Genomic DNA, 21084 nt, shown 5'->3' with positions numbered 1-21084 from the left:
CTGGGCCAAGAGGCGGCCAGGGACCAACTGGTCTCAGGCCCTTGGGCTCTCAGGCACCGCTCGGAAGGACCAAGAATAGGCATACAGGCTGGATCAACCCGCAGCCGAAGGGGCGAGGGGGATGAGTTCTGGCAGCGTCCCGCAGAAAAGAGACTCTTAGTCACGGTGACTCTATTGGCTGGGCCTTGGCTAGCTCTAGTTGGCTCACTTGAGTTGGCAGCCTCTATGGCTGAAATGTAGAGAGGCCAGCAGGACGTTAGACAGCGACTTGGTAGTTGAAGACCTTCTCCATGGTTCCCCACAGCAAGACCCAAAGAAGAGAGGTAGTTCAGGTCTTAAGATGTGATCTTAAGACATTTATTGTCATGGTGGAAAATGGATGAAACTATACCCCATATTCTCAGGTTGAGCCTCAGGTTAAATACCTTTTGCAAGGAGGAGGGTCTGGGAAAGAATGCTTAATCGGCTAGGCCCTCTGGCCTTTAGGTATCTCATGAATACGGAGCTGTCTTGAGGCTCTGCAGCCTGTAGTCACACTCTCTACCTGTGCTATGTGACTAATGACCACAAACCTCTTTGGGAGGGGCTGTAGAAGGCTGTGGCTATTTGAAAGGAACCAGGGGGCCCAGGAGCACCACCAAACTCCTAACTGTCCCTTCAGGGTCTCCAGGGTTCGAAGTGTGCTCGACCAGGTACCCAGCTGCCTCTCACAACCAACCACCCCACATAATTTAACTAAAAGGGGAAAAAAATTAAAACAAAAATTGTTTGCCAAAAAATGCTTTAATTCAGATGTCAACTATGAACAATTATATACCAGCTTCTGCATTTCAACATGAATTTATATTAGAATATCAAGTTCTATGTTGATTAAACCTTGAAAATGCATTACCAATCACCCACTTTGGGGCAGTGGATAACTTGTCAGTTTCAGTCTGAGTAGTTTATATAAAAATATCCATACAACTCTATATAAACATGATATATTTAACAAAATATTAATGGGTTAGTTGTTTAATGTAAAACTGTATATATCAAGTTGAATCTGAAATGTTACCCAAAGGCTTGGATGCTTGGTTCTTGGACAGTGCCAATACTTTGGAAGGTGATATAAAATCCAGGAAGACCTTTTGCTTGTCTTTTTTTGGGGGAAGGGGGGACATATTTGTTTTTAATATATGTTGCTGTAGTATATCATTAAAGAGTAAACTTGGTATTCAGTCACTTCTTTGCTGTTTCCTATTTGTTTTAACATTGTTTTCCTGACCCTTTTGCTAACCATGACCTACCCATAGTAAAGGGGTAAACTATTGACTATTTGAAACTATGGCCCAAAATAAATATTTACACCCTTAAATAGGTTCTATCAGATAGTTGGCCACAGCAATACCAAGTTAAATAATACAACCACAGTAATTTAATACTGTAAGTCTGAAATTGCAAGGAATACTGCATACATAAAAAGGCATGTACCCTACCTCTTTAGTCTCTTAATGTATTTTTACATATGTAACAAATTTTCTGTACTCTAGATGAGTGCCTTTATTCAGATTTCTAAAACTATAAAATGCAGAACATAGTTCTATTATGAATTGTGTTCAAGCTTGTCCACTAGATTTCATTATAACTATCAACTTTCATTTATGTCAACCACAAATGCCCCAGATTGGAGGTCAGTTTATGCTGACTGGGAATGACCATCCTGCTTGTTTGTACACAACTGAATACAACTTGAAATAATATTTTTAAATCATTTATTATTTCCAATTAACGCCCAAGTAATATGATCAGAATGTTTTTACATTTTAGGATTTTAATACAATCCAAATGAGAGTGTATTTTATTTCACCTTTCATTATCTTCTTCAGCTTCCCTGCCTTCTGCTTGTCTGTGATGAACAAGATATAGGTATCTAATCCAGCATCTTTGAAATTTCACAATACCATCATTACCATTTGAGACAGATTTGTCATCCTTTCACTGAGCTGTAAAATCAAATCTTTTCATTTGCTCAATTTTTTTGTAACATTGATGGGGTATTTAGAACATGAACACACCATCCAATAACTCCAGAAAATTTTTTTTCTTCCTTAAAATTTTATGGCTGGGCATAGTAGCACATACATTTAATCTAAGCACTCACAAGCCTAAGGCAAGATAAGCGGGACTTCAGGGCATTTGTACCAAGACCTTATCTCCAAACTGAAGTTAGGGAGACTACTATAAGTGATAAAAAGAAATGTCCTTCCCAGTAAAGCATTCTGGACTGGCTGAAAATACCTCCAGTATCGCTTTAATTTACAACAGTTGTTGAGTATAAAATACAGGAGCGGGAGAGATGGCTCAGAGAGTAAAGATGTTTTCTGCCAAACCTGACAACCTGAGTTTGATACTAAGAACCCACCAGGTAGAAGAGAACGGACTCTGGGGTTTGTCCTCTGACTTTGATATGCTGTATGCTGTGCTATGGACATGTACAGATAAATGTAATACAGCCTTTAAGGTGATCGTAGATGTAATTTATATGAAGGACAGATAACACCAATAGCAGCCAAACACTGTCACTGAGCTACATTCTCAGCCCTAACTGCTTAAATTCAAGTGGGATTACTTTTATGAGTGATGCTCAGTGTCATGTAATTGCCACAAAGTTCCACAAGTTTCTACAAAACTCAAATAGAGCTCCTATAGCATCTTTGATTCAAATGGAAGTGAGGTATAGCAATTTACCCCAAATTGTATTGTCCTTTGTCCCCTTTATACCATTTGTGAAGTTTAGACTCTCAGATTCTTATATTTTGAATTGTCATTTTTTTTTAAAGTCCTCATGTAACCCAGGCTGGGTTTGAAATTGCTTTGTAGCCAAGGTTAGACCACAACTCATCTTCTTTCTTCAAACTGCCAAGTATTGAGATTACACACATGTCCCAACACCCAGCAATGACTTCCAAATTCTACTCAGAGTTTGGGGCATTCCTCACTTTCACTGGTTTCACACTAGGTTCTGGTAGTATGTCAAAGAGAGCCTCAAGTAGAAAACTTTGCCCTATTTTCTCCTAAGTCATGGTGTCTTCCTCTATGTGATCCTCCATCATAAACATCTATCTTATATTGGGTTAATATAGCTGGCTAAATTATTTGCCACAGTCAGTTGTGAGTTCTTTGATAAACAAACAAGAATCAAAGTTTTCCTTCACTGTTTATTCATTATTTGGTTTAATCCCTTGTTTAAGTGGCCCAATGTACATAAGATCTGACTTTTGGATAAATGTTTTCTAATCACAGGGTTCCCTTACCTGTAAGAGTGTTGGATGTTTAAGTAAAGTTGGTTTTCTGGTGGAAAGCTTTCTTGCATTCTTCATATTCATAATACATTGTCTGATGTTGAGAAGTACTACTTAGAAAAAATTTGTTAGATTGTTTGCATTCAGAGGCTTTCTTCATAGTATGAATCTTCTGATGCCGTTTAAGGTTTGACTTATCATAGAAAGCTTTCCTGCATTCCTTACACTCATAAGGCTTCTCTCCTGTGTGCGTTCGCTGATGTACAATGAGATGTGAAGTGCAGTAAAAAGCTTTCTGACACAACTGACATTCATAGCGTTTGTCACCTGTGTGAGTTCTCTGGTGTCGAGTCAGGCCTGACTTACGGTAGAAGGTCTTCATACACTGCTTACATTCGTAGGGTTTTTCACCTGTATGAGTTCTCCAATGATGACTGAAACTTGACTTACAGATAAATGACTTCCTACATACCGTACATTCATAAGGTTTCTCACCTGTGTGAGTTCTCTGATGTACAGTTAAATAGGACTTGGTGGAGAAGGCTTTCCCACATTCTGCACACTCATAGGGCTTCTCACCTGTATGAATTCTCTGATGTAGAGTAAGTTGGGGCTTTTGGCAAAAAGCTTTCCCACATTCCTTACACTCATATGGCTTCTCACCTGTATGAATTCTCTGATGGTCAGTAAGCTCTGACTTACGATAGAAAGCTTTCCTGCATTCAAAACATATATATGGCCTCTCACCTGTATGAACTCTCTGATGCTGAGTGAGGTGTGACTTTTGGCAGAAAGCTTTACTACATTCCGTACATTCATAGGGCTTCTCACCAGTGTGAGTGCTCTGATGTCTATTGAAGCTTGTTTTCCAATAAAAGCACTTGCCACATATTTTACATTCATATGTCTTTTTCCCTCTGCGGATTTTCTGATGAAGACTCACTTCTGACTGTTGAGAAAACTCATATTCCTTCTGGACAAAGAGCTTTTCATGTTGTCCTTTATGTTTTGGAAGGTATGACTCAATAATAAAAGGGTTCTCAAAGTCACTACATTTGTAATGTTTCTCTCCCACATGCATTGGTTCATTTTCATTATGGTCAGGCTTGTTACACTTTATCTCTGATTCATTACATTCAAAAGATTTCACCCTTATCTGAGCCATCTCTTTGCCAATAAATGCTGTATCACCTAAGGATTTTGCATATTCATTGAACTTATGAGTAAGTAATACTGCTTTTGTGTTGAAGGATTTCCCTGGTATAAGACTCTGAAAGTAACTTTGTGAACTTTGAAACTTATATAGACTAACATGCTCTGGACGATTGACAGATTTTACAGTTCCATTAAGATCATCAGGTTCTTCTCCAACTTCTATCTCATCAACATCACTATAGAGATACACATCCTTCCACAGAATGAACTTTCTAGGACTCATTCCTAGTGAGTTCTCATTCTTTACAGTCTGATTTGAAATGTGGTTTGTGCTAACATTGCAAGTATTCCCTATTCCAGCCAACTCCTTTGATGTATCACTGTTGAGGGCAACTTGCCACACATGTCTTGCTTTGGTTTCTGGACTGGTCTTGTTCGGGGTATTCATTTTCTGGAAATCTAAAATGACAGACATATTAATATGCACAAACTGGACTATCCTGGGATAACACACACATCACACACAAATTCTTAATTTAATCTTTATGCTTTACCCATCTATTTGCTTTTAAATCATTTTACCAAAAATGAAAAAATTAAGTTCTTAAACTGCTTACCAAAATGGTATGAATTTTCCTTTACGTAACTCAATGTCATATGTGACTTCTAAGTTTAACATATATTAATGGTACAAACTAATATGTACTGTGATTTTATGCATGTACACAATTGAATACTATCTTGTTTTTGTATGTGTACACAATGTACACTGATAATGCGCATATCTACCTTTCTCTGCCCACACCTGCAGGTTCTCTTCCTCCTTCCACACACTCCCCTTCTACTTTTCTGAGTTTACTTCATTCTGGAAATTTAACTCACCTATATTTTTACAAGCCACTGATCACTCAAAACTATTCAAACACATTATCTGTTTTTTTCATTTCTCTGGCTATTGGGTTTTAGCATTTTTGGTTTTGATTTTAAAAGGTTAAAGAAATTATTTTCAATGTTTTTTTATTTATTAGAGCTAGCTTTACAACCTCAATTTTGATTTGTTTTAGAGAAAACTTAGATGTGTATTTCACAATCACTGGTACAGTATATACTATAGATGTCTCTTCGGTCTCATTGTTTAACTATAAAGTTGCCCCATTAAATCTTGTTACTGAGTTGGCTGTTGATAGACTAGTTTAGCTACTCGTATTTCACTCATAAAAGTGGATGTTGCCTTGGTCAGATTCCTTTGTTGTATTTTTTTCTGATACATTATTCACTCCAAGAATGCTACTGCTCTATTCAGAACTTGTCTTCCTTTTTTTTTTTAATGGAAATCAAAACACCAATATTCAGTGCATAATAAGCATTTGGAATAACTATATTTTAATGGATTGGTTCCTTTATGAATATTCAGTAAATTTCTTTATCCCATCCAAATTAATTTGGTATGAAGTTGGCTTACTGATGAGTACCTTTACAATGCTTGTTTCAAAAAATATTATTCATATTTTAAACATATATGTACTTTGTCCAGTGAGAGGAGATGCTACACACAGCAAGTCTTTATTCCATCTGGCCATCTGCTTTAAGAACACTTAAACTTAGGATTCTTATTGGAAGATACATATCAAATCTTTTATCTTAAAAGGTCTTCTAGTTTGTTAAATTAGTAATGGTGATAGCATGTCTATACCCTCTGTGATTTGTGATTATTTCTTGATTTCATGTCCACAGTATCGCTTAGTCTCAAAAACTGAATGAGTACTACCTCAAGTACCTCTCTCAAGTTGTATTCTGGGAGTAACCTAACTGGTTTCTCCTCCAATGCTAGCCTGTTATGAAGAAGTCACTTTCAGACAAGGAACACTCAACTGGATTTAGCCTTTCTGACAACTGTGGGTCTCTTCTCTATCCCCTTGTCCCTAGGGCTGCCTACATTCTCCAGACTTAGCTTTGGGCTTATGGCTTTGGGTTTTCTCCACAAAGGAAGATAATTACAGGCTATCTATTCCGTGCATGCATGTGTGCGTGCATGTACATTATAGTTCTCTATGTGTGTGTATGCACATGCATTATAGTTTTGATTTCTTTTTACTTGCCCTAAAGACTTGGGATAGTTTGTCCTTTGTTATCATCTCTCTTTTTATTCAGAGAACCATAAAACATTCTTAATCTACTGCTTTACTCTAGAACACTCTAACGCTACTCTCACAAATTTCACCTATAACTGCAACAATACCTATAATTTAATACTAGCCATAAGTTATTCATTAATAAATCTGTTATTAATACCCATGACTAAGACTTTGGTAGACAGCCACTTGCATATTATGTAGCAAACTTGGAAAATACTCATCTCAATTTAATTACATAAATAATATAAATGCCTACCTACTTCCATACAACTCAGTTTATTAGACTTTTCCTAAAATAAAACAATATATGTTCTTTCTCTAAGATTCATATAGGGAATGAATTTATAGTAAATCAAAAAAATAACATATTTCAATAATAATGACAAAAAGTCTTCTGTGGAGAGTGTGATGGTTTGCATATGCTTGGCCAAGAAAGTGGCACTATTAGGAGGTATGGCCTTGTTGGAGTAGGTGTGTCACTGTGGGCTTGGGCTTAAGACCTTCACCCTAGCTGCCTGAAGTCAGTCTTCCATTAGCAGCCTTCAGGTGAAGATGTAGAACTCTCAGCTCCTCCTGCACCATGCCTGCCTGGAAGCTGCCATGTTCCCACCTTGATGATAATGGACTGAACCTCTGAACCTGTAAGCCGGCCCCAATTAAAGGTTGTCCTAATAAGAGTTGCCTTGGTCATGGTGCCTGTTCACAGCAGTAAACCCTGACCAATCAGAGAGTGTATTAGACAAACGTCTTAATGAGATTAGCCATTTTTAGGACTGAGACATGGGGCTAAATGTTGTTACTGTATCTATTAGTACTCATCATCCTAATCCCTAACTACTGTACACTGATGTACCTGGTATGCTCTGGTGTGAACCTTCTACAATCCATGACCCAAGTCTCTGCTCCAAATTGAAGATCAGCTCAGGTTTGGTCTTGCAGTGCCCTATAAATGGAAAATATTATACTTCAAAGCCAGGCAGAGAGAAGAAAGAATCTTCATTTGAGGAGACATCCCATGATGAGGCCAATTAGTTGATAGACAGTTTATACTCCATTCTCCACTTACCCAAGAACAGCAAGTTGCTGTAGTTCTCCAGCATCACATCCCTGTAGAGAGTTCTCTGACCTTCATTCAGGTCCTGCCATTCCTGCCAGGTGAATTCCACAGCTATATCCTCAAACGACACCAACCCCTGTAATGACACATTTCTCCTCAGCCGAGAGCTCATCCTATGTGGATACCTGTCTTATATAACAAAACTTGCTTTAAACTCTGTATCGTGGAAGAAAGTGTTATGTTACCTACACATGAATTTAATAATTAAAGAAAATGTAATTATCCAGTTTTTCTTCAAGTTTCTGAACAACCCTTATTACTAGGAATAAATGAATAAAATTCTCCTCAGGAAAGCACCTGATATAGTCCAAAGACACAAGAACAAACACATTGTTGATGTGTACAAAAAAAAGCAATGTTCTATGTACAACAAGACAATGATGTAGAAAACAGAAAGCATCTGCTACTTATACAAGAAAGAAATATCAAATGTTTTCATGGATGTGTTCTCATGAAAATGAAGCAACAGAAGTCCAATTACAACAGCACAAAGGACATAAGATAGGCTAACAGAACTACACAGAATACTGTGTCTGAGTATGCTCGTGTAATGAGTAATAATTCCAGTAAATGGTCAAATCATTTACTATCCAATGATTTTGTATTTAAGTAATTCTAACAGTTTAATTTCAAGGACTTGTTTGTTAATAGTCGATTATATACATAAGTAATTGTCCAAGGCTGGAGAGATGGCTCATCAGTTCTTCCAAGGAACCCAAATTTGATTCCCTGCACCCAGATGGTAGTTCACAAGCATCTAGAACTCCTATTCAGAGGATCTAATTGTGTTCAAGGGCACCAGGCACAGTCATGTTACATAAATGTGAGCAAAATATTCACACACTCATATACATAAAATTTTTAAAAATTAAACCTGCTTTAAAAAATAATTGTAGTTATAGCCAATTCTGTATTTTCTCACTAAACAAAAATAACTGCTACTGCTAGGGTCCACATAAAAGTAACTATTACCTATTTCCTTAATCAAAGAGTCTAAAAGGAGACACGGGTGCTATGTGATACGTAAATTAACATGAACCAAGGTAACACTTGACCATCTACATCATTAACTCTGATTTATAGACAGTTGATAGTTATAAGAAGAGGGGCTCTAATCCTTCTCAAAGATGTACAACTAGAGAGACATTCCCTTCAGTGGTATAACTGCTTGCGAGTTACTAAACACTCTAAGTAATCCTAACTGAAGTTCACTGAACAAGACTGGAGTAGAATTAGTTTCTTTCACCTATTCACTGGTGTGTTGTCTGGGTGAATAGAATTTGACGCCTTCCTAAGAAATATTCACAAAACTGCAGAGTTAATATGCTCAATCGCAGAAGTATTTAGCACTCTATAATGAAAATTTGCAAATCCAATGAAACAGAAACAAGAAAGACTATCATCTTCACAACATATACCTACAATCCAAAGAGAATTCCCTGGACATTATTCCCAATAGGAGGATTGAATAAACACACAATACAGGTGACAAAAAGACTGGGGCCGTAGTTCAGTGACAGATTTCCTAGCGCATGAAGCCCTGGTTTCAACATCCAGCAATGCAAATAAATAATAACACAGCAAATTTTTAATTTGCTTCTGATCAAAACCAATCTTAAGAGAAAAAAATTTATTACACCTTTCAGGTTACTGCCCATCATCAAGGGGTACTAAGTCAAGAACTCAAATAGGAACCAGTAGGCAGGAACTGAGGCAGAACTGAAGCAGAGACAAGAGAGAAATGCTACTTACTGGCTCTCTTCCTCTAGCTTAGTCAGCTGGCCTAATAGATTTCCTGTGATGGCTACTCTTACTTGTCAACTTGACATAACTGAGAAGAGGCAACTTCAGTTGAGCAATTGCCATCACAGAAAATGTTCACACATAAGAATATGTCCAGACAATAACAAAATACCAAATTAAAGGTACCTACTGTAGCAACAAAAATATACCAACTTATCAGAGAATAAAACAAATTAAGGTTATCAAAAGAGTAACAAAAATTACATTAATGAACATAAAATTTACATAACAAATATACAGCAAATAAATGGATAAAGTCTACAACATAGAATCAATAACTTTTCTTAGGCCAGTAAATTTTCTTCCTAGATGTCAAACAGTTGATTTCAATGTTGTTATGAAAAAAAAAACTTACACAGTGGCAAGATACATCAGAGGGTAAAGATGACTATCAGGAAGTCTGACGATCTGAGTTCAATCCCTAGGTCCTATACAGTGGAAGGAGAACCAACTCTCAAAGGTGGTCCTCTGATCTCTACATACATGCTTCAAAAAATAAATTACGTCTTAAAAAATGAACACACACATAGCAACAGAGTAGTATAGGTTTTATTCCTACTCTTCCAAATCCAATGCTTCCCCCAGTATTAGTTACCATGGGTTGCAATAAAAACTTATACAGAATGGGTGAAAGCAAAATTTTGTCACAGTTCATAAATAGTCAAGGTTGCAGGTGGTTCAGTTCCTGACAGTCTCCCTTCTTGACATCTAGGTGACATCCTAATCAGAGTATCTTTCCATGGAAGAACAAGTTAATTCTCCCTTCCTCTTGTTTTCATGTTTTCAATTCTGAGGCTCAAATTGTCGATTTGGGCATGGTAGATAAATGCTCTTACACTGTGCTAGCACCCAGCTTTTCCTCATCTTTTGGATGAGGAAGTTCAACTATATAGTGTTAACATCCCACATATATTTCTTCATTTACTGCTAATTACTTGCTGTAAGGCCTATCTTCACCTACAGTTGGCATGTGGATTTAGATATAGGCTTCAATAGAGAAGCTATGGGGAAAAGTTCAACACCTCAACTATCATAGCTCTGATTTGCCATGGCTTTATCAGAGTCAAATACTGAAGAAGCCTCATTCACAGGAGCCTCCCTTTGCTATCTGGGCTCCCTCTGCCCTGGGAATGCAAGTGATGTACAGTCTTCTAAGCAGAAGTCAGGAGTGTCATCCACACATTCACATCTTCCCTTTGTCAGGAGGTTTGAGAATGTACTACACAGAGAAAAAACAATATTTTTCCTCTGGTACTCTTAGTCAGAGAAATAAATGCTCTATGCTCTTGATGACAGATTAAAAAAAGCTCATTGGAAAATTAGCACCATAACAAAAATCATAAGAAATAGTAAGTAGTGTAAGGATGCTGTTATACATTGTCTTAAATGCTAATTAAAAGTCAACAAATACTACAAATAAGAACGGCATTTAAGCCAGGCAGTGGTGGTACATGCCTTTAATCCCAGCACTTGGGAGGCAGAGGCAGGTGGATTTCTGAGTTCGAGGCCAGCCTGGTCTACAGAGTGAGTTCCAGGACAGCCAGGACTACACAGAGAAACCCTGTCTCAAAAAACCAAAAAAAAAAAAAAAAAAAAAAAAATAATGGCAATTAATACATACTAAGCAGTGTAACTTCAGCTACGTTTTATTTATACTATTTAGGATAAGAGCATAAGTGTTACATGACATGTCCTGTACTCACCATAGGGACTTAACATAAATGACATCAGTGTATCTCAGATGCTGGCCACTGCATTTAGCTATGAACAGACAGTGTAACCAGCCAGCTTACAGTGAGGAAAGAGGAGCAAGGAACCAGCAGACATCTGAGGACACGCAGTACGAAAATCTAAGTATGTTTCCATCTTTTCTGCTTTAAAATAAATTAAAAGTTGCCACCTCTAGTTCAGGCAGAAAAAAGAAAGGAAAAAACAGTTCTGAGGACTAGGAATGTAGGTCATTTCCACAGCAGTGAGCTAAGATGTGTGAAGTTCCGAGTTTGACACATTTTTTTTTTAAATCCTACAATGAAAAAGATATCAAGTAAGAAAGAAGATTACGACTGATTGAAAATGGGAACTTCTTGTGTCAGATAGAGGAACAGAAGCTGTCTACAGGTGACTCCAAGAACAAGAAGATTGGTGTAACAAAAGGCAGACTTTATTCTGAACAGAGGGGCAGAATGCTGGGGAAAGAGGAGGCTTTAAGCTGAAAATGCAGTGAGATAGACAAGGCAGTGAGAAGATAGCCAGTGGCCTCAGCTCAAGCAACACAGAGTAGAAAGGGGCCAAAGACCAAAGGCTAACTACAGGCAGGCCAAGGAGCCTGGGGAAACAGACTGGCAGTGGCTACCTACACAGGAAGGGCCCAGTGCAGTCCACCATGGAGAGACAAGGCCCCACCACTCCTTAAGGAATATGGACACTATGTAAATGCTGAATATTCCTCAGTGATGTTGCCACCTTGCAGTCAATAATCCCCCTGCCACACTCATGACAGCAGTGGGCCATTAAAAAATAATTTAAGAACAAAAAAAAACAGACAAGAAAGAGAAGGGCTTCTTGGGAAGGAATATTCAGTGAGAAGGGAAGATGAAAACAGGCTATAGGGCATTGATCTAAGTATGCTATGCATATGTATGAAATCGTGAAGTATTTTTTAAAGTTGTATCATTTGTGTTAAATGTTAAACTCATGATTCTGTAAAAACTTTTTAAAAAATCATTTGGGAACAGAATACAATGTACCCTGTGCCCATTGATGGCCCAGCCTGCAGCCCTACAGTCGGTAAGGAACTAAAGGCTCGAAGAGCTCCAAGAGGAGCTGAAGTCACCTTGCAGGAATGAGACAGGCCACCTGGGTCCCAATTACCAGCCCATCACCCACCCCACAGCAAGAGGGGACCTGGGGCCCAGTGACCCAGTACAGGGTTCTGGCCTGTAGACTCCAGAGCCACAAATGATTCCCACCAATTATAGTCCCTGGTTCAAAACACTGACCCACACACTCACCATTTCTGGCTTCCAGGACATCGAGCGTCCTCCCTATGGAACTCCCCGCACCAGCACGTCACAGGGCAACAGAGTCTACAGCACAGCCACCTAGACCTCCAGAGTAGAGGAGACTGAGCCTAGGGACGCATCCCAAGATGGCGAGCTTCAGAGTAAAAGGCCCTAGCAAAACCGGGAAAACCTGCCCCCTATGTTCATCTGCCCGACTCCTCAACCCAGTGCCTTCAATTGTACAGGAGGGGATGCCTTTGGGGCCCTAAGTAACAGCAGAGTCACCAACCCGCAAATGAATGAAGCCAGCCTAACAGGTGCTGTGAGCTGAACACCAATCCTATGTATTCATGTCTACAGTTTTTCTATGTGACTCATCTTTCACTTAGAGGAAATCATGACCTATAATGTACCTACTGTTTTGCCAATATTAGCAAAGTGTCATTAAATTTTGGAATCCTGTCTATCATAGGGGATGATAATTATCTACACTAGATAACAAGACCCTTCAAATTTTTTTAAATACAGCATGATTGGGCTGGTCAGTAATTTAGGCTAGGATCAGATGGGCTCTCTTTGGTATGTACACTTACCTGATGTTGAAGAGGCAGATGAGCTTCAGACGGTCACCTGACTGTCAACTGGAGCATCTTGACTCTCCTCCTCCAATGGCCTCCTCCACTCAGATAGCAGGGATCTGAAAGAAAGTGAATGCACTCAAGGACCTTTGCAGTACAGGCACCAGACCGATACACATTTGCATTCACAGCCTCACAAGCAATACTCCAGATCCAGCATTCAGGAAACAGCTCCTTTCGGTGGGACTGTCCTGTCATGGACAGAGAAATACTGGCAAGTGGCTGACACGTCAAATCTCGCTATCATTTACCCTCCTCTACTTGTAGATGAGGTTTCTGCCTCTGCTCCAAGTATAAATAAAATAATCTACTGCTAAGTTGTGGTGTTTCAATCTTACCTATATTTTCTAAATAATATCATTTGCTCGACTTGGCAATTAGTTTGTTCTTGATTGAACTGAATTCTCGATGTGTCCTACCGTGCATAAGGTACTGAACACTTTAGTTTTCTCCTAGGTTCAGTGAGCATTACTATAACGTAAAATACAATTGAACTTATGAGGACATGTGTAAACATAGCCAACATTAAAACAAAGAAACATCCGAACGCTAAAGTCGCGCTACTCACTTAATTCAAACAAAAAATGACAGTTCTTAAGGATGCCCCAAGGGTAAGCACACAAATAACTTAAAATACAATTGAACTTATGAGGACATGTGTAAACATAACCAACATTAAAACAAAACTAAACTGTTATTCTCAGATACTTATGTATGCAAATGGTTAACAAGTATTACATTTTGTTGATATATGGTAATATGCACGCTGAAAAACATTCAGAGCATTCATATAAAACTCAATGACTTTTTGCACAATGTTCAGGTGTCAAAGGACCTCTGTTGTCCTTTCTGTTTTTGTGATATGTTTGCGATGTGTTCACAAACAGAAAAAAAAAAAATTTAAGTAAATGAGAAAGTACTTTTCTTTAGTACTCTGGAAAAAAAATTTTTTTGAAAACTACCTTATACAATACTGCATATTTGAAATGTACAATGAGGAACAGCTAACATAATGGAAACTGGAAGCTGGTGTTTGAGAAAACGGCAGAGAAGGAAGGGGGGCGCTTACAAAGAATGAGGAGTGGAGGGGCTGGCATTCAGGATCCTGGATTTGAGATCCGATACCCAAACGTCTATAAAAATTAGAGAAACCAACAGGCTCACAGGAAGAGAGGAGGAACTAAGCATCCGGTGGGCCATACTCAGACTCGTGGGAAAGCCTCACGGACGGAACAGAAAGAACCCAACCTCACACAACCTGCAGGAACCAAGCAGCCTTCCCGGAGCAGCGCAGAGCCCGCTGAAGTCGCCGCGTCCGGAGGGACAGGACGCCCGGGCTCGAGCAGCCCAGGGGATCCAGCGGGAGCGCCCGCGAGGCCTCACCGCAGACCCCGGTTCCGCCACAGCGCTTCCCGCTCGCGTGCCATCACCTCCGGACGCCACACGCACACTCACCAAGTCCACTTCTGGGGGACGCTGGTGTCCTCCCACCATCGTCCAGCACCCACAGCGTCACCGCGCCACCAAAGCGGAGCAGGAGCCTCCAGGGCAGGAACACCGAGCCCAAGATGGCGGCTCCCAGACAAAGGACGGGTGACAGCCAAAGCCCGCCCTCCGCCCTTCGTCTGTGTGTCTGATTGGACACGTCTCAACTCGGGGCCTCCGATTGGATGGGGCTTCGACAGTAGATGGCGCCAACGCGCAGCTGAAGGAGCCCAGGATGACAGGTTCTTGGCTTCAGTTAATTTTAAGACAGGGAGGGTTTCTTGTGAAACTCAACATATTCCTTATACTCTTATACCTAAAAATCACATAAGTTTGTGGTGTGTGTGTAATAGAAATAAGATAGCAATTTTTCAAAAGACTCTAATTTAGGCTATGAACCCTGTATAGAAGCAGATTTTACACACACCCAAAGCTTGCTATGTACAGTACCTGCCTCGATGACTTTTAACGATTAGACTAGGTCTGGGTTCTATTTCAGGCTCAGCTAGAGACTTTTTTTCTGATATAACCATGACAGTCTAAACTTTAAAAAATATACTAGAGCCGGGCAGTGGTGGCGCACGCCTTTAATCCCAGCACTTGGGAGGCAGAGGCAGGCAGATTTCTGAGTTCGAGGCCAGCCTGGTCTACAGAGTGAGTTCCAGGACAGCCAGAGCTAGCTACACAGAGAAACCCTGTCTTGAAAAACCAAAAACCAAAAACCAAAAAAAAAAAAAAAAAGTACTAGAAAACAACAATTCAAGATAAAGGTATTGACCAGGGCAGAAATTATATACAGTCTTAAATGTGTGACTTTTTGTGATGAAAAGATTTTTTTTCTTTGAGTGATACTGAACTGTATGGTTTTTCTCTTCAATTTTTTTTCAAAAATTCTTTAAATATATTTACATCATTTCTTCCTTCCCTTTCCGCTCTCCAACTCTTACCATGTCTTCTTCCTCCAGACCCTTTCATATCCCCTCCTTCTCTCCATCTCAAATTCATGGTCTCTATATTAAACCTGATGGGTTCTTTTACTATTTCTTGTGTGTTTATAATTTTCAGGTCTGATCACTTGATTCTGGACAACAAATAAAGGCATATACCATGACCAAGGCAATTCTAACAGAAGAAAACATTTAACTGGGGGTGGGAGGGTTGCTTACAGTTTCAGAGGTTAGTCCATTATCATTATTGTGGAGAGCATGGTGAAATACACGGTGATGGGGTGGTAGCTGAGAGCTGCATTCTGATCCACAGGTGGGGAGGAAAAGAGCCCGGGCCTGGTATCTCTTCTCAGAAATAAAACAGTGACTACGAGTTACTACCAAAAAGCAGGGTATTGTAACAGACCTGGCCTTGCTTTTTGTTGGACCTTGCTGTTTATGGACTTTGCTCATTGTGGACTTGGGACTAAAAACCAAAGTGGCTGAATGCTCTAAGTGGAACTTAATGGGCCTTCCAAGGATGGCAGTGCTGAGATCAATTAGGAGCCAGCTCAAATTCCAGAGGGGAAAAATGTTAGTAAGTATGGTTGCTTTTGCCTTTGTTCTAAAAATCTGCCTGAGGCTAATTCAAGAGATTTGGACGGATGGTTCTGGCACAGGAGATTTCAAGACAACCTAGTATTGATTGTATCACTCTTGTGCGGTTCTATAATGAAAAGGAGAAAGTTGGACAAAAGAAAGTACACAATGGGCAGCCCTTCCCCATCAATCACTAACTGTTTCTCTATGTAGCCCTGGCTGTCCTGGAACTCACTCTGTAGACCAGGCTGGCCTCGAACTCAGAAATCCACCTGTGTCTGCCTCCCAAGTTCTGGGATTAAAGGTGTGTGCCACCACTGCCCGGCTAATCGGTAACTGTTTTAAAATGCCTTACAAGCTTACTTTGCCTGCAGGCTGATCTTTTGGGGATACTTTTTTTTTAGTTGAGGGTCCCTTGCCTCAGATGACTTTAGCTTATATCAAGTTAGCATAAAATTAGTCAGGGTGGGACAGTAAACATTGAAACACTGAAACAGGATAGAAAGATAAAGTAGCCCTTCATCCCAGAGTCTGATTGAAGCCTCTTGCTCCATAAGAAGCAAAAACTCCTGCACAGTTAACCACATTAGGGGTAAAAGATAAGATTTAATGCTCTCCTTACGTAGAGATACTTTAATGCCAAAGTAGCTAAGAAACATGTGGTAAATGTTGAATGTTGAATGATCCTAGGCAGGGCTTGATTTTCCCAGACATGGCCAAGCTCTACCAAGCAAGATTTAAATTTATTTATGGTAAAGATGCTATGCCTTCTTGTATCCCTGTGAGCTAGACTTTTAGTTTATGGCAAACCTATCAAGTGTCCCTCAGAAACCACCTGGTGTTTAACTTTGGGCTGAGTGCACATGTCTACTTGGTTATCCATGTGCCTTGGTGTATATAGAGAGAGGTCAGAGAACTTGTGGGTGTTGATTCTCTCCTTCTACCATGTTAGTCCTGGGGATGGACTCAGGTTGTCAGACATAGAGGCATGAACCTTTACCAACTGAGTCAGCTCACTAGCCCTCAATTAAAAAAAAGTTACCCACCTGTATTAGTCAGGGTTCTCAAGAGTCACAGAATTTATGGAATGTCTCTGTATATTAAGGGAATTTATTGAAATGACTTACAGTCTGTAGTCCAGCTAATTCAACTTCAATGGGCAGCTGAGAATGAAAAGCCCAAGAATCCCAGGAGACAGAGGCAGGCAGATCTCTATGTTCAAGGCCAGCCTGGGACAGAGCAAATTGTAAGAAGAGCTTACATCCTCCCCTGTGCTGACCATTACAGGATAGGTCATTATAAACATGGTTTTGTCTGTGTTGCCCATTATAGTAACTACGATCACCTTGCATCTGTCAATTCAATGCTGCCACTGCTGTTACTTCAGGTCCCAACTAAACCCACTGCATTTCATTCATCCAGGTGAGCAGCAGTATCTCCAACCCTAAGGTCTGGCACAAGGAAAAGGGCAACAACAGAACTTCAAATGTGCTGGTGCCCCTCTCACCATTTTGCATCTTATAGAATCCATGAAGGACGTGTCTTCTGGGCCTTCCCAGTGTGGAGGATTAGGTTTTACACAATGTACCCAGTCTAGAATTGCAATTTCCCTGAGCCTTAAAACCCTTCATCAACTCTAAGCCAAGGAACATCAGGCATCTCCAACTCCTTTTCAGTAGGTCATCTTTTGATAAATGCTTTAGCCAACTACTCACACTTTTGACATGTTTATTAACTGTGCAAGCTTCCATATTAAACCTAGAACCTCCACTTAGTGGGCCCATATGAATAAACCCAGCCTGATCTAGTTTTATATTCCCTCCACCATTATCCCACACCCTTAAAATCTATTCCCACACATATTCCCCAGACTTCTGCTTGAATGAATTAGCAAACTCTTAGTAAATGAATTAGCAAATCTTAGTAGTGTAGTGCATTTCCTCATGGACTACACTTCCTACCTCCTCTCTAGGGGCCTGCTTTGTCTTGAGTCTAGTTATGAATCTAGAGGCAACTATTGGTGGGCCTTGAGAAACATCAGTATTGTCTTGCCTGACATTTTCTTTAGATAAAATTACTGCTGGTTTATCAGACAATGAAGAATTAATTTCTTCAAGGGAAAAGGGCAATATTTCAAGGGGTGGGGCTGAGGGTACTACTTCCTCAGGTGAGGTAAACCCTTGAGAATCTGAGGATTCTTAAGTTCTCAGTTTCAATAGGATCCTCCCACACATCCCCATCCCAAGTTATAGGATTCCATTCTCAGATGATTAATACCCTTACTTTAACTGCTGACACCATCTAAGGCTAAGATTTGAATTTTTGCTGTAATTCAGCCAATCTTATAACGGGGGCTTCAGTTTGATTTTCTGCAACTTAAGTTCTATGCCCACTGAAGAGAAGATTCTCTTCCAGGGTGTACTTAGAAACCTTTAGAGTCTTTATTAGAACCTAAAGCCAATCAATTTTACCATGCAGTTCATGCTTTTCCTTTATCAGTTGATCCAGAGATGCTAAGAGGAACCAACCAGCAAAATCATTTTATTTCTCACCAAACTGTAGAAAGTTTCTTATACCAGGTCACCTAATCCATCCAATTATGAATGGCAATTTATAATTGATGAATCAAAATAATCAAAGGCATTGGCATCTTTTAAGTTTGAAATATAGTTTTTACTATAGGCCTCCAATAGTCTCCAAGCTCCCAGAAGAGGGAGTGACTGGAGAGTTTTCAGGAACTGATAAATTAGAAAGTCCTGGCGAATTATAAAACCCATTCCAGATACATAAAGATTCATCTTTATACTTCTGTTCCTCTAGAACCAAATCAGGCACCAACTTCTGTATTAGTCATGGCTCTCTAGAGTTACAGAACTTATGGAATGTCTCTATATATTAAAAAAATTTATTGGAGTGACTTACAGTCTATAGTCTATCTAACCCAATAATGGGTAGCTGTGGATGGGAAGTTCAAGAACCTTGTAGTTGCTCAGTCCCACAAGGCTGGTTGTTTTAGCTGGTCTTCTGTATAAGCTGGAATCTTGAAAAAGTAAGTTCCAACAGATGTGCTGGCAAGTGCAGGCAGGCGAAGAAGAGTGAGTCTTCCTTATTCCAATGTCCTTATAAAAATAGGCCTCCAGCAGAAGGTGTGGCTCAGATTAAAGGTGTGAACCACCATGCCTGGATTTGGAACTTGCTCTGCCTCAGGCTGGCCTTGAACTCAGAGATCTGCTTGCTCAGTCTCTTGAGGTTAAAGGTATATACTACCTTACTTGAGCTTAAACTTTTCAAGGCCACTATGACTCAAGATCTGGATCAAAAGCATGTCATCCCATGTCAAGATCCAGGTCAGAAGCCTGTGTCTTCCAGCCTCAAGATGTAGATCACAGGTGTGCCCTCCACTTTTAGATTGTAGTTGATTCCAAGTATAATTAAATTGACAACCAGGAACAGCCATCATACCCCCTTATTTTTACATGCACACAATGTATTTTCAGCATATTTACTTGGCACTCTTTCCCTTTCCAGATCTAACTGTCATCACCCCTTTCTAACGAGGGTGTTTATTACTCCCTGCAGATTTTTCCGAGCTTGTTTCCTTAAACAATGGATTGAATCTATGGAGAGATAGAAGAGCAAGCCGAGGGAAAGTAAAAATAACTGCTTCATTCTTAAAGGATGAGAAGAGCCCTAAGCCTGAGAATTTGCTCAATGCTCAATGAAAACTGGCTGGTGTGTTTTATAAGGCCACTGAGTCCACCCCTCCCCCCAGTTGGCCCTGCTTAGATACCTGCCCTTGCTTCCATTTCCTCTCACCGTGTCTTCTGTGATCAAGAAGCTACCATCTCAAAGAACCTGCCTTCCATTTCCCTGCCTGCCTATGTTCCTCTAACCCCACTTCCCCAAACCCCTTCAATTTCAAGCCATTCCTCTGCTATTGGGTTCAATTTGTGCTGCCTATATACTCATGGATGTAGGACCATTCACTGGAGGGTGAAATGACCTACCAGGATCCATACTCTGTTGTGGATAGCCCAGTCTTGTATTTTGATGCTAATTCCACTTTCCTGGGAGGGGCTACAGATGAGGAGTGAATCAGTATACAGGTGACTTCTTGTGAACCTTCTACCCATCTTTTTTTTTTCTTCTTTATTGGATATTTTATTTACATTTCAGATGTTATCCCCTTTCTCCATCCCCCCACCCCACCATGTCTTTCCCCTCTTCCTGCTTCTATGAGGATGTGCCTCCACCCACCCAATCCCACCTCCCTGCCCTCGAATTCCCCCACACTGGGGCATGCAGCCTTCATGGAACCAAGGACCTCCTCTCCCACCTATGCACAACAAGGCCATCCTCCCCTACATATACAGCTGGAGCCATGGGTCCCTCCCTATGTGCTCCCAGGCTGGTGGTTTAGACCCTCAGAGCTCTGGTTGATTGGTATTGTTGCTTTCCCCATGGGGCTGTTCAGCTCCTTCAGTCTTCTCTCTAACTTCTCCATTGGGAACCTCATGATCAGTTCAATGGTTAGCTGTGAGCATCTGCCTACGTATATGTCAAGGCTCTGGCAGACCTCTAAGGAGACAGCTATATCAGGTTCCTGTCAGCATGCACTTCCGGGCATCCGCAGCATCTGCCTTTGGTGACTGCACATAGGATAGATACCCAGGTGGAACAGTCTCTGGATGGCCCCTCCTTCAGTTTCTGTCCCACACTTTGTCTCCATATTTGCTCCCGTGAGTATTTTGTTACTCCTTCCAAGAAGGACTAAAGCACCCACACCTTGGTCTTTCTTCTTCATGAGCTTCATGTAGTCTGTGAGTTGTATCTTGGGTATTGTGAGTTTTGGGGCTAATATTCACTTATCAATGAGTACATACCATGTGTGTTCGTTCTTTTGTGATTGGGTTACCTCACTCAGGATGATATTTTCTAG

At 40.2% G+C, this 21084-nt stretch overlaps 1 protein-coding gene across 2 annotated transcripts; it reads right to left on the bottom strand.

Annotated features, from left to right (window-relative positions):
- Window positions 1–763: 763 nt before the first annotated feature.
- LOC114616473 (zinc finger protein 39-like) lies at window positions 764–14702 on the bottom strand. Of its 2 annotated transcripts, XM_028761925.1 has the most exons (6): window positions 14590–14702; window positions 13090–13193; window positions 12506–12601; window positions 7641–7767; window positions 7428–7517; window positions 764–4898 (listed from the first exon to the last, which is right to left on the bottom strand). In XM_028761925.1, the coding sequence occupies exons 3-6, from the start codon at window positions 12524–12526 to the stop codon at window positions 3316–3318; spliced, it is 1821 nt and encodes a 606-aa protein (XP_028617758.1). In that variant the 5' UTR covers window positions 12527–12601; window positions 13090–13193; window positions 14590–14702; the 3' UTR covers window positions 764–3315. The 2 variants fall into 2 exon arrangements, with proteins under 2 accessions (XP_028617758.1, XP_028617759.1); XM_028761926.1 differs by lacking the exon at window positions 12506–12601.
- Window positions 14703–21084: the final 6382 nt, after the last annotated feature.

This window comes from Grammomys surdaster, unplaced genomic scaffold (assembly GCF_004785775.1).
Source record: "Grammomys surdaster isolate TR1022 unplaced genomic scaffold, NIH_TR_1.0 332257, whole genome shotgun sequence".
Lineage (NCBI taxonomy): Eukaryota > Metazoa > Chordata > Mammalia > Rodentia > Muridae > Grammomys > Grammomys surdaster.
The sequence above is the reverse complement of the archived record's forward strand: the minus strand, read 5'-3'. Positions and strand labels throughout refer to the sequence as shown.